The sequence below is a fragment of the Triturus cristatus genome, chromosome 7 (genome assembly GCF_964204655.1).
Source record: "Triturus cristatus chromosome 7, aTriCri1.1, whole genome shotgun sequence".
Taxonomy (NCBI): Eukaryota; Metazoa; Chordata; class Amphibia; order Caudata; family Salamandridae; genus Triturus; species Triturus cristatus.
This window is the reverse complement of record NC_140590.1, coordinates 1,716,755,002-1,716,767,798: the sequence shown is the minus strand read 5'-3', so window position 1 is coordinate 1,716,767,798 and position 12,797 is coordinate 1,716,755,002. Positions and strand designations below refer to the sequence as shown.

General features: G+C 44.1%; 1 protein-coding gene across 1 annotated transcript in view; it reads right to left on the bottom strand.

The window, feature by feature from the left end:
• Positions 1-12,797, bottom strand: part of LOC146812868 (alpha-2-macroglobulin-like protein 1) — a 235,415-nt gene that overhangs the window by 20,666 nt on the left and 201,952 nt on the right. The window contains exons 26-28 of the mRNA XM_085619943.1: positions 12,534-12,690; positions 4,747-4,821; positions 3,344-3,506 (exon numbers count right to left, since the gene is read on the bottom strand). Of these exons, the coding sequence (XP_085476069.1) occupies positions 3,344-3,506; positions 4,747-4,821; positions 12,534-12,690 (395 nt within the window). The remainder of the gene's footprint in view (positions 1-3,343; positions 3,507-4,746; positions 4,822-12,533; positions 12,691-12,797) is intronic.

The window sequence follows — 12,797 nt, the reverse complement described above, 5'->3', positions numbered from 1 at the left end:
GCTTTACGCAGCTGTTTGAAAGTAGAGTTATTATTCAATAAGGACTGAAATCTCTCGATCATTACTAGTCCCCATTAGGGTCAGCACTCCATTGAAAACAGTAGTTCCAATAGGAGTTTCATCTATAATCAGCATTATAACGAGGGCATACATTTCATAGTAATTCCCAGTATTCATTTTGCTAACAACAACCGCCTGGAATTTGTGCAGGAAATACTGCAGTGCTGTCAGTCAGTCAAATCACTTTATTCGATACTTAAAACATTTTTAAGATAATAAAAGTACAAAGACGCACAGTATGAAGTTAAAAGAGAGGATACAGTTTTCACAATAAGAAATAGTCACAGTAATTTGATGGCAGACATTAGATTTAAAAACAGGACTAAAATATATGTTTCCTAATTCATGAAACAGAGTGGTCCCGCCGCCTAGTCTTCCATGAGAGAAGTAGATATGAGGCCACAGTATAACATACTAGTTCATTAGGTAGTAATTGTAAAAAAATACATAGCTAGACCGTGTTAGACCTGGCACCATTGGCGTGGGTCTCCCTTCCATTTCTTGCTGTTGCCTCCTGTGTTTTTGCTATGTGTTTTGCTGGTCTAGATGCTTTGGGCACTGTGCCACTGCTATTCAGTGCCACAGTGCAAGTGCTCCTTATTGTATTGTATTGGATTAGTGACTCCATGATTGGTTCATTTGATTTACTTGTCAGACCCTAGTACAGTGCACCATGTGTGCCCAGGCCCTGTAAATCAAATGCTGCTGGGGCCTTGCAGTGGAATAGAAGTGGTCCCAGAGTATAAATGGAGATTTAAGAAAGATCAACAAAAATTGCAACAATTATAAGGCAAAACCATAGTGTTATTTAATCACACTAGGAACAGGCAAATAAATGCATACAGTAAATCACACTATTTACAAATGTGCAGGGTGCCACGGGGGTGGGAAGGGAGTGAAGGAATGGGTAGGGTATTTGAGTAAGTGACATAAACAATTTCAAAACAATGGTACAAATCAATTGTTGGGCACCTTAGTGGCGTGCCAAAGGTTCAAAAGTCATTCATGAACAAAATCAAATATTATTGCCAAGAAGCCATATACAAATGAGAGTTCACAGTGCTCAACGCACTATTGAGGGTACTGGCATGATGGGATGTCGACGTTTCGACCCCTCTACAAAGGTAGGTAAATTAATTCCTTACAGGTGGGGTCTTCCTCAGGACGGAAGAGGATGGTGAACCGGGGAAGGTAGGCACCAGAGAAAAAGAAGGCATCAAGTCAGTGACAGCTTGGCATCTGGGCACAGAGGCTCAAAAGTCAGGTGGGAGTGAAAGTCACGTTTATTATTTGAAAAAAGGAGGAAACGAATACTCCATCGGAAACACACCGCTGTATAATCGGTATGTGGGGTGAGACGAATCACCAAAGAAACAGCCTCTAGAGACGGCGTACCAGACTGAGCTCGCTCGATTCTAACAGCTGCAGCACTGGTTGTGCCACCCACAGAAACAGCTTGTAAAATGTGACTCAGACCTGCCATTGCAGAGCCTGTGTGCAGCCTGGGACTGCCATGTCGACTTGGCAAGTGCACCAACTTGCCAGTCCCTAAATCATCCCTTTTCTACATATTAGCCACCCCTAAAGTAGGCCAAAGGGCTGGGTGCATTGTAGGTAAAAGGTAGGACATGCCCTGATGTGTGTAGCATGTCCTAATAGTGAATTCCAGCCAATTTAGTTTTTCACTATTGCAAAGCTACCTGTTCCCCATAGGCCCGAATGGGCAGTTTGATTATAACATCTTATAAACCTAACTGACTCAGGAAACTAGGTAGAAATTCGACTTTAGTATGCCTGAACTGATAAAATACATCTTTTAGTGAAGTTGGTTTTAGAATTCTGTGTTTGAAAATACCACTTTTAGAAAGTAGGTATTTTTTTGCCTAATTATCCAAGACTGCCTCTGCTATGTTATGTATTCCTTGTCTAGTTTGTGAGCGACAGGGGTTGAGGGGCTCCAGGAGACAGGGTGAGTCAGCACAGGGCTGAATAGACCTATCTGCATGTAGGGTGGTGGGAGGATTGGCACTGGTGCCTGAATAGGGCTGTGCCTGCCTTCCACAATGCTGGCTCCACCTCCTGTGGTGCGGCTGATGACCCTTGCCCACACTGTCAAAGGAAAGAAGGAGTCCTGTAAAAAAGTGCTCCAGGACTACACAGAACTGGTGTGAACTAGATACAGACACTCTCTGCCTTCAGAGACAAAGGAGTTTGGTGTATAAAAGGGGGGACCCAGGCCCCAGAACTTTAGATCACTTCTGAGAATCAAGACAACCCTTTGACAAGGAGAAGAACCAAGGAAACTGAAGGAGGAGACTGCCCCTGTGCTGTGCTGTGTCCATTTGTAGTGTTTTCACTGTATTACTGTATGCGTTCACAAATGCTTTACACACTGCCTCTGACATAAGCCTGTCTGCTCGTGCCAAGTTACCAAGGGGGTGAGCAGGGGTCATTTTAGAAGTGTACCCCCTTACCCTGACTAGAAGCAAGGGTCCCTATTTGGTCAAAGGTACCTACCTCTGCCAACTAGAGACCCCCAGTTCTAACAGATGGCATTGAGTAAAATGGTATTTACAGCAGTACTGGAGAGTTTTGAAGCACAGAAAGGGCTTGGGGAGAGGAGAACGTGCAGTTTTCCTTGTTTAGTCCACATTCTGACGTACACAGCTCAGATTGGAGAGGTAACACCACACCCAGTAACCTCTGCCCTCTAATGGATTGGTATTTAGTGTGCGCAATATATACCATGACCGAGCCACTTGGAATGAGTCCCTGAATGAGACCATGTTTGACATGGCTAGCCATTTCAACTGTCTGGCTAGATCCATTATCAGCAATGGAAAGGTAGAAATGTTCATTTTAATTTCAATTATAATAAGCAATCTGTTTTTAATTTTAAAAATATGCTACAAAGGCAAATGTAAAACAGATGAATCAAGCATGTATTTTTGGGGAACCTTATTGAAAGTGTTAATTGAAGAACAGAATAACTTTTTCCCCATTTAGGCAAAAATCTGTGTCTTGGTGAACACTTTTTTAAATTAAATATCTATATGCCATGTGTTACACATCTCTAGGACAGGGAGGTGTTTATTTCTCTTTTCAGAATTGAGTGTCCAATTTTTAGTACATCATTTCAAGCAAAAAAAAGTCAAATAATAAGAATTTATTGAGCAAGTTAAATATATATTTAGGATGCATCACTCATAAAACCTGCTGTTCTGCTACCTTAAAATGGTTGGGGTCTCAATAACTTTTGTGGGAATATGCCTCTCCTCCTTACCTGATTTGATGGCTTGCTCATTCAGCTCTGTTATCACTTTATCACGCGCCTCCTTGTAGTCAGCGAGGGTGAAGGTGTAGGCCATCAGAGCTAGTGTGTAGGTGTTGGTAACAGTGGGCAAAGACTCTTTCAGGTAGGCCAGAGCATGCTTCACCGTGCTGTCCTGCAGGGAAGTAATTGAAGTGGAGGTTGGTCACTTGGACCTAGTGATGCCATCATACAAACACACATCGCCAGCCAGATTATGAACGTGAGATTGCAGATGATGAGTGTCTAGTCTCCTTACCCACTCAGTCTATGAACCCACTATATTTGAAATAATCTTTGAGGGGGCTGGAGGGGTGTTATGTTTCCAGTTACTCTCAAATTGTAACCTCTTGATGGATTCAAAAAGATGAAGGGTGGGAGTTCCCGCTTCATCTCCCTACCATTCTTGGCTGCTATTCACCATGACCACCTCTAGAGTTAGATTGAAGCTCAATTACGGAGCAAACCCCCTTTATCTCTCTTTTCAATAAGTGTGGATTGGTTTAGAGCAAAATATTATATCCTGAATATTGACTAATACAATAATAAGAAGGTACATATATGGTTAAATATATATTTACTATTCCAAACTACATTATGTAAACATGAAGATCTGTATACCTTCAACATAAATAGGTGTGGAGTTAAGAATGTAAATGAAACTATACTTACTTTTATATATTTACCTTCATGATATTGTGGTAGTCTATATTCTGGATGCAATATATTGGTTGCCGATATTTAAAATTCGGTATTGTGGTAGAACCATGCCAACTATCTAGTTAGCCATTACTAACTATGTCAGGAAAACCTTCAGCATAATAAACTGCCTCCACGTGAATAATACAATAACAGCAACAGCAGCATGTGGCTATTGGCACAAAGGAAATAATAAAAGCTATACATCTACACAACTCAATATGACCTATAATTCAAAAAGCAGCATAAGAATATTATGGATTTTGAACCATTTTGATTTTCAAACATTAGCATGTTTGTTTCTCAGTATTGGTTTGTTGCACTATGCCCTGAGAAAGTTCTGTCCATTACTTGCAATGTGACCTTCTTCAGTATGGCAGTACCAGACCATCTGATTTGAGCAGTGTGCTGAACTCCACTTCAGTGAGCTATTTCCAGGGTACTGGCCAGCTACAAGTATCTCCTGAACTATCCATTGGACTCTCCTTTTAGACCCTTGAACCCATCTCATCAAGATGGAAAGTTGAAGATTGGCCATTACTAAAAGCCTGTCAAATTTAGCATGAACCCGCGGGTTTCCAAATCCCTGATCATTGTTTTAAAGGCTCTCTTCCATCCCCCGCCTCCCCAAACCCAGGTGTGTCTTAAGCCATGGTAAAGACTTGAACGAGACTCACCGTATCATTCATCCCCAGTTCGAGCATGGCTGCTGTGATGTAGGCCGAAAGTGAGAGGTTATCTTCAACGCCACCCTGTGAGAGACAGAGCACAGTTGTCACACATATAAACACAGCTTTTCAGAGTTCTCTCCAACCCCTCCCTTCTCTCAGCAGTAACAATCAACATATTGTGCAGTTCTTGCTTGCATGTTAAATATCTTTAATTCAATTACTGTTGCAAAAGGCTTCTCTTCAAAACTTTTTGGTGCAACAAATGTAATCTCACCAATCTGTTGAAAATTTTGAATTTTTAGTTCATTCTGGCAAGCAGACTTTTCAGGTAGATGTGAGCCAAAGTATCTACTTTTTGTTGTAATTTATTTCATGTAATAGCATGCAAAGTTTATTGCCATTTGGCAAAACTAGAGTGTCTCATACTGACACCCAAGGATTTACAGTGACAGAGCTGCACTAAAATCGCACAATTTCTATCAGCCATCTTAATCAATGCATGTATTAATGAGTCAGTATAGGAAACTGGTTCTTTATATGATATTATCAGAATCAGAGGAGAATATCCTGTTTTTGCCAGGGTCTTGCAAACTCATGTTTTGGAGACCCTCATTCACATTAAACTCAGGGTGTGGTATATGTTGATTCTCCGCTGTGTTGGTTAGGTGAATAGCATCATCATTGGGTCTTTTATCACTTGAGTGCTCAGTTCTCCAAGTGATCTACGTTCCGCCACCTGGAGGGAGCCCATCTGGTTTTTAGACAGTTGTGGTTAGAGAGTGAAGAAGATTAAAATTACCTCCATTCCTTAGTTCAGTCTTTTATTTACCAAGGAAGGGGCAAGATTAAAAGGAGTGGATGGTGCTGTGGTGGAAGTGTTAATGTTCCACTGCCCCTTGTGTTAGGTTGTGGTAGGCCAGTATCTTTCGGCCCTAGGGTGCCCTAACAGGTCTATGGGCCTTCTTCAGGACCAAAGTGATAAGTTATATCAAATTGAGATATATTGAGAAAAGAGTCCAGGGGTTCCCTATGAGTGGACAAGGGCTTACTCTTGAAATCCCAAGGTACTCTTATAGAGGGTAGTGTAGTTGAGCAGCCCAGAGATGAGTGCAAGACATCTGCAAATACACAAAATAGTCAACAAGTGATACGCCTGACTCAATAAGGAGATCCACACTAATTTATCAAAATAACGGGTATCTTTATATATGTTTAGGCACCTGAATCAATTTCTTCAGGTAAGTACGGTTTTAACAAGAAATACTTTTGAGTTTAAAAAGTCGACACTGTGCAATTTTTAGAAGCTGCAATGTTATCCTATGGGAGGAAAAGCAAGTGCGGCATTCAGGCACATTACGGAACCAATCTCCAGGAGTTAAGGTGAGTATGGGGCAAGGTCCAAGGCAGCACCAAGGGGGACCAGTCTGGCTGAACCAACAAGGAAACTCAGGTCACATGAGGCTGGGGGACGTAGGGACACCTTTGGTAATTTTCTCCTCAGGCCAAAGCGGCTGGCTGCAGAGGTGTTTGGCTGTGTCAGATTTTCATCACCGGCAGCGGTCGCAGTAGGGCGGTCAGACACAGAGGTTTCAAGTGACGACAGACGGCCCACATTGGTCAACCCCAAGGTGGGCTTTATCTCTGGATGGTCAGGGGACCATGCTGACTCTGTTGGCCTACTTCAGCTCAACCTCTGGAGCAGGGTGCAGAGGCATCTGGTTACTACTTCCATCAGCAGTTGGGAGTCCTCACAGTTCTCTTGGGGTGATGGGGAAGCAGATCCGCTGCTCCACAGGAGCTCCTAAGTCTTAGCAAAAGTGCTGACAGTCCTCCGAGGTTTTTGGAGGCACAGCAGCTTGCAGGATGAGACAACTTTGGCACAATCATCAGGAACAGCAGACAAGCAGGCAGGGTTGGCACCAAGTCAGTTTCTTCTTCTACAGTTCTTGCTTTTCAGTACTTTTTGGTCCTCTTTCTTCTTTTGGCCATCAGAATCTGATTTTAGGGGCGTTAGGGGAGTGTTTGGTAGTAGCCAATGGTCTACTGACCCTTCGGGTCACTACGCCCCCTATATGACCACTTCCTGTGGAAAGTGAGCATAACTCTGTCCCAGAGTTCTTACGTTTGCCATCACAAAGATGGCTACTTCTGATGGCTACTTCTGAAAAGTCATGCCCACCTCAGATTAGACACCTTAGGGGTGGTACTAGCCCGGGGGTAGCATGCCTACCCGACTGGCTAATTTTCCCGTCTGTCCAGGTGCCAAAGGGGCTCTGGACAAAGGAGGTCAGTTTCCTCTCCTGTGAGGGAAGCCAGATTCATATTTCGCGGGCAACAGCTCTTTGAATCTTGCCGGCCTAGGAAGTCTAATCAGCAGGTCATCCTGTGGGAGGGGATGTGACACGCTCTTCCCGGGCGAGCTTTGTTCCTGACCTCCTGAGAGGTAAAGGCTCTCCTCCTAGGAGGTCAGACACTTGTCTTGGATTGCAGGCTGACACAAACCAGTCAGCCAACATACCAGAGGCCGGTAGGTTTTCAGGGTGCACCTCTAAGGTGCCCTCTGGGTGCATGTATTGATAAATCCAACACTGGAAACCGTGTGGGTTCATCAATATGAGATGTTTGAAATCAAACATCCCTATCTTCAGTGTAGCCATCATGTAGCTGGAGAACTCGTTTTCACCAGTGTCCAGTACATGGTTTAGAATAGCCTCCCTGGTCACTCGCAGGAATAGAACTGACCGGGACAGGGGCATATCTGCTCATGCAGGTATGCTCTCACAGGTAACATTAAGCATCCTGTCTTATGGTTGTCAGGTCTGCTGTAGGGGTGACTTACAAATAGTCCATGCAGTGTGAGGGGACATGCACACAGGGATGTGTGACATGTCCTGTTTTCACTTTTGTCTGCACCAAGACACGTAGCCTGCAATGGCAGCCTTGCATGAGTTTGGTGAGCACTCTCTTAGGGTGGCATGATTTGTGGTGCAGCCCTTAGGGATCCTCTTAGTACTCCAGGCTCTTTTTAGTTCCAGTTACTTAGGACTTGCCGAGGGTGCTAAAGGTTTTGCCAATTGGGGGAAACAATTGTACAGTTTGGGAAAGAGATCTGGCACTAGGGACCTGGTTCGCAGGAACCCAGTGTACTTCCAGTCGAAATCACATCAAATAACAGGCAAAATGTGGGTGTGACCATGTCAAAAAGGGGCACTTTCCTACAGCCAGGTCACAATGTTTTGCCCTGACTTGTATTTACATGGCTTCGACACAGGCATGTAATTGTCAGCGGTTATTGGAAGGTGCCATAAGAACCTGTGTCTAAGTATCAATAAAGAGAAAACTTGGCATCTTACGTAAAGCATGTAAACTGACTCATTATTATTTAATACAGAAGGTTTGCTTACAATTAAAAATCTGTAAATACATTTTACTGATTTACTCCTGGACGTGGGGCTCACCGGGCCTGTGGCATGTTGTCCTATACGACACTCTTGCCGACCTTTTCGTCTGATCTGGTGGCACATGTCAACAAGGGACATTTAAATGAAAAGTAGGGCCATGTGTAAGGACCGGTTCTGTGATGGCTCATACGGGACAGCTGCCGCAGAATTGGCTAATGTACTGTTTAGCAATGGTTCACAAAGGAAAGGGACTGACTACAGTAGAACTGTTTTAATTTGTAATGTTTACATTAGGTGGTTGATGACAAGATCCGGTTATACATCCATGTAGTATGTTGATGGATATGGTGCCCATGGCCTTTGCCATTTGTTTTGCTCAGCTGTGGTGCACAGTGGTTCATTGCTCGGGCTAGGGTGGCTCTTCAGTCTGGAGGTATGATTAGTAGATTAAATAACTTTAAGGCAATGTTGTACACATGATTGTGGTATATTTAACATGTTCTGAATGGTTTGGATATATATGATGGTGAAAGGGTGTAATGCGCTGTGTCATGAACATGCTTGTGCAATGGGATGTCTTTAGCGTATGCTGTTGGATTAGGCCAAACTATCCAAAACCCAAAAAATAAAGAAAATAAAAAAATATGTTGTGGTGAGTTGTGCTGGAAGTTTGTAGAAAGCGAATTAACTCGCCAATAGGTGGATATTACTCCACAAAACGTGCACGTATGTGCTTCCGCATACAGATGAAAGGCATGTAGGCATGCCATCAACATATATTGGCATGTATCAACAGTTTCATGCAAGCATTGCAATGACATCTATCAACACATGTCAATGTTGCAATTACTTGTATTATAGTTGTTAGCATCAGGTTGCTGTGTGTCAGCATAAGTAAGCATTGCAATGGATGCAACAGGCATGTCAGTGTTACAGTGGCCCCTGTTTATTATTGGAGGATGGTGGGGAGGTTTTTAACTCTGAAGTCACTTCCACTTCCGTTCCTTCCATTTCTGTCCTTGGAAGGTCTTACCCTGAGCTGTGAATCAACATGGACTAGCGAATGGGGGCTGACGGACTTCTCTGCTGTATGCAGCCCATGGCGTTAGAACCTTCTGTGGCACGGAAGGGCTGACGTCCAGTGTACCGTGGCATCTTCCAAGCAACATTCACTGAGTGTGCATGCCATACACTGTGCTGGTGAAGTCACAGCCTGCTCCTTTAATGCAGAGGGCCCTGTCCAGAGCTGATTGGCCAATCTTCTGCTTCTGTTGCAGGTGTGGGGAGCCTGCTGCCTCTTACAAGTTGCACTTGAATGTCACAAGCACCAGGAGCCCCTTTGAAAGTAATCTGCAGGGACTTATCATGGGTACAAAGTTAGACTTTCCACATGAACCATCTTGTAGCCCCGAAATCATTGTGTTTTCACATATTTTTTTTAAAGAGGGAAATTTATTCTTAGATTATTGTTAGTGCGAGAAGATGCATCAGTGCACTTGGGTGGTGCATTTACGGGAAGTCTAGCATGCACCACAGGCATTGTCAATGCATGGAAGGGGATCTGTTGCCACAAAAATAAAAGTGTGGGCTCCCCTTGTCTTCGGACCTCATTGAGATTTGTGTGGTGTCAGGGGTTGAGGGGAACCTGTGCGAGAACAGCCAATCAATGTGTTTGCAAAGTGGCAGAACCGGCTCGATGACCGTGGCGGGACTGAAGGTGTCCGGGGAGGATGGTAACCTGTGCGAGAGCAGGTAATCAATCTGGCGCGATGGCTTGATGAGGCACAGAATTCTATGATCGGGAGTTATGAGCGGTGCTCAAGGCATGTGGTCCCGAGCCAGGAGAAATCGGTCTGCGCAGTGCTCAGTGGCTCAATGGGCAAACCCCAGACACCATAATTTCGCCACGGTCATCGAGCCGTTGCTGTTAATTTATCCAGGAACCGAGGATTCGCTTCCGCCTTCCCCTCAAGCACACCACCAGAACCACGTTAATTACCCCATCACCCGCAACGGAGGCTAATTCGCTTCCTCACATTCCTTTGCTGACCTCGCGCAGCGTGCATTTTCCTAACACACACCCAGTGTATTGTAGGTATTGTTGTACAGGTTGTATGTCCTTCAGGCATCCATCCAAATCTGTCCTGATGATGATCTCATTATCCTTTTAAAAAGGAGCGAAAAGCCGTTGACTTGCTTGACACCTTACACATGAGTCTATCTTTATGTAATGTGTAATGGTTGTGTTTTTTATCCCGCTTGTCTAACTTTTCACATTTCAAAACAAGCCTTGTGCCTTGCCTGATTGTTTGTTTCTCTTCGTTCGCTTCTATGTTTTGGATACAGGATTGTGCCCCACTATATTTTTGTTTCTCTTGATTCTTCAAATTGCCATTTATTAAATTGTAACTGTCTGGCTGAACAGTAGCAATATAGTATTAATTCCATTCTATATTCATGGTTTGCTTTCACCTAACCTTTTTCTATATCTAACCGATGGCAGGATATTTTTTATTAAGATATTTTATGTAGCACTGCATGTCAACTTTATATTACTTTGAATGCTGCAGATGAAGGGGGAAAGTTCGCTTCCAATCGATGATAGTGGGTCCAGTCCAGTATTCTTCCTCGCAGCCCCCATCTCCCTTTCCTGAAAAAAGTGCAATTTTTTCCACCAGGTGAAGACTTCAGAACAACAGTTCAAGCCCTAGCCCTCTCCCACGTTGATGAAGGCAACACCCAGCTGAGCAGCATCCCACCATTGCTCCACTGGTAGACATCCTTCAATCAGTAGGATGGCTCATCAAGGGGTTGGGGCAGACTGACGACTTTACCCTCATTGTAAACAGTGGTGGCTCCTCTGCTAAGGCGTAGGAGCGTAGCCCCACTGCTCACTGAGGGGTGTAAACTAAAAAGTACAATGATAATAACTGGAGTTAATATCATTTTATTTCTTGTATGGTCAGGGTAGGGGTTGCTTAGCTCCCCTGACGTCGGGGAGGAGGAGGGGTTGTGCACTCTGTAAAAAGTGCACATAAATGTTTTACCGCCCCTCTGCATTACAGCCTGCATGGAGAACATGCCCAGGCCCCCATTCCCTGGCTGAGGGCTGAACCACAGCACTCAGACAATCACAACGCTGCATTGCAGCGTTATGATTGGCTCAGGGAAGACTGGGTGCTTACCAATCAAAAAGCTGCATTGCAGCATTGTGATGGCTGTGGGGAGTCTGGGTGCTTCCAGGTCCCCGGAAGAGACTCACTTGACGTGGGAGAGACGCGGCGATGGAATGGCGGCGAGATCAGGTAAGTGATTTTTTCAGATTTTTAATTTAACCCCCCCCCCCAGCCACTTTGGACCTTAATGCCCGCCACTGATTCTAAAGTATAGACAGTGGTTCCCCTGCAAGCCTGGCATCACTACAAGTCATTCTACACCAAGACCCCTGTTTACCTAGCTGACAAACTTAAAAAATTGGTAGATTAACACCAAACAAGGAGTTTTAACATCACTAGAAACCCTGCAGTATATTGAAAAGAAAATTATATTTCCTAGTCTATGCCCCAGAGACACATCCCCTACTAAATTAAAACAGTACCAACCCTACTACAATTCACGCAGAAACTAGAAGCTCACCTCTTCAAGAAAACTATCTGAGATAGGCTCGATTCTCACCCCTTCAACCTTTCCTCCCTGGGCCTTGTCCCCTGTACAGGGCATCATCACTAGCCAGCTAGGTTCATGCTTTAGAAATACAAAAATGCACATACATAAACTCAATTATCTTTGTTTTGCCATCATGCCTTTCACGAACAAGGACCCAGGTATCTTCAGTTCAAATTTCGGCATAATTCTCCTTCTTGCTCTCTCATGTCTGCCTCTGCTTTTTTTTTTTATCTCACCTATAATAGGTTATTCTCAAATTGAGGGGTCATCGTTCATGTTTCTAGAGGCCAAACACTGGCACTCTCTTCCTTTTTCTATCCCTCACTATCCATCTGATTGGTCGATCTTGCCTCAAATCTCTGACAGCTCTACTTTCCTGATCCTCTCTTTAATTGACCTACATTGTGATTCTACAGCCCCTTTCCTTCAGTGCCAGCACACCATGCTGGGTGACAGTTGTGCTTTATAAACATCTATCAATAAAAATAATGCAAGTCACCTCAGAGCACCTAGACTTTGTAAAGGAGTTGGGACTTCATCCACATTCCTCTACAACTCTTCATTGACTTGCAAGACCCTCATAATGCACATGAGGAAATGTCTTATCTTGTACTTGCAAGCAAACTTAGAGCTATTCACTTCCACTTGGCATGCTACTACATTAAAGCCCAAGGAAAGGCAACGTTCCTGGATGGGGTAAGGCACCATTTTGTGGAGCCTCCATACCTTTAGAGCGTTGTTTAAGAGTTTGCCAGAACTGTTGAAGCCGCCGCTCTCCACTTGATGCTCCTTCAGATGGCGGAGGGCTTGCTGGATGTACACCTTGTCAATGTATATGTAGTCCTGGGCCTGACCAAAGGACTTCATGACGAAAGCAGTGAGCCTGAGGAGACAGAGAATGAGAGGGTGAGAAGGATGGAACAGTTGTAGCTGTAGAGAGTTGGACAGAAAGACAGGGGAAGGATTGGGATGAAGGAAAGGAAAAGTCTT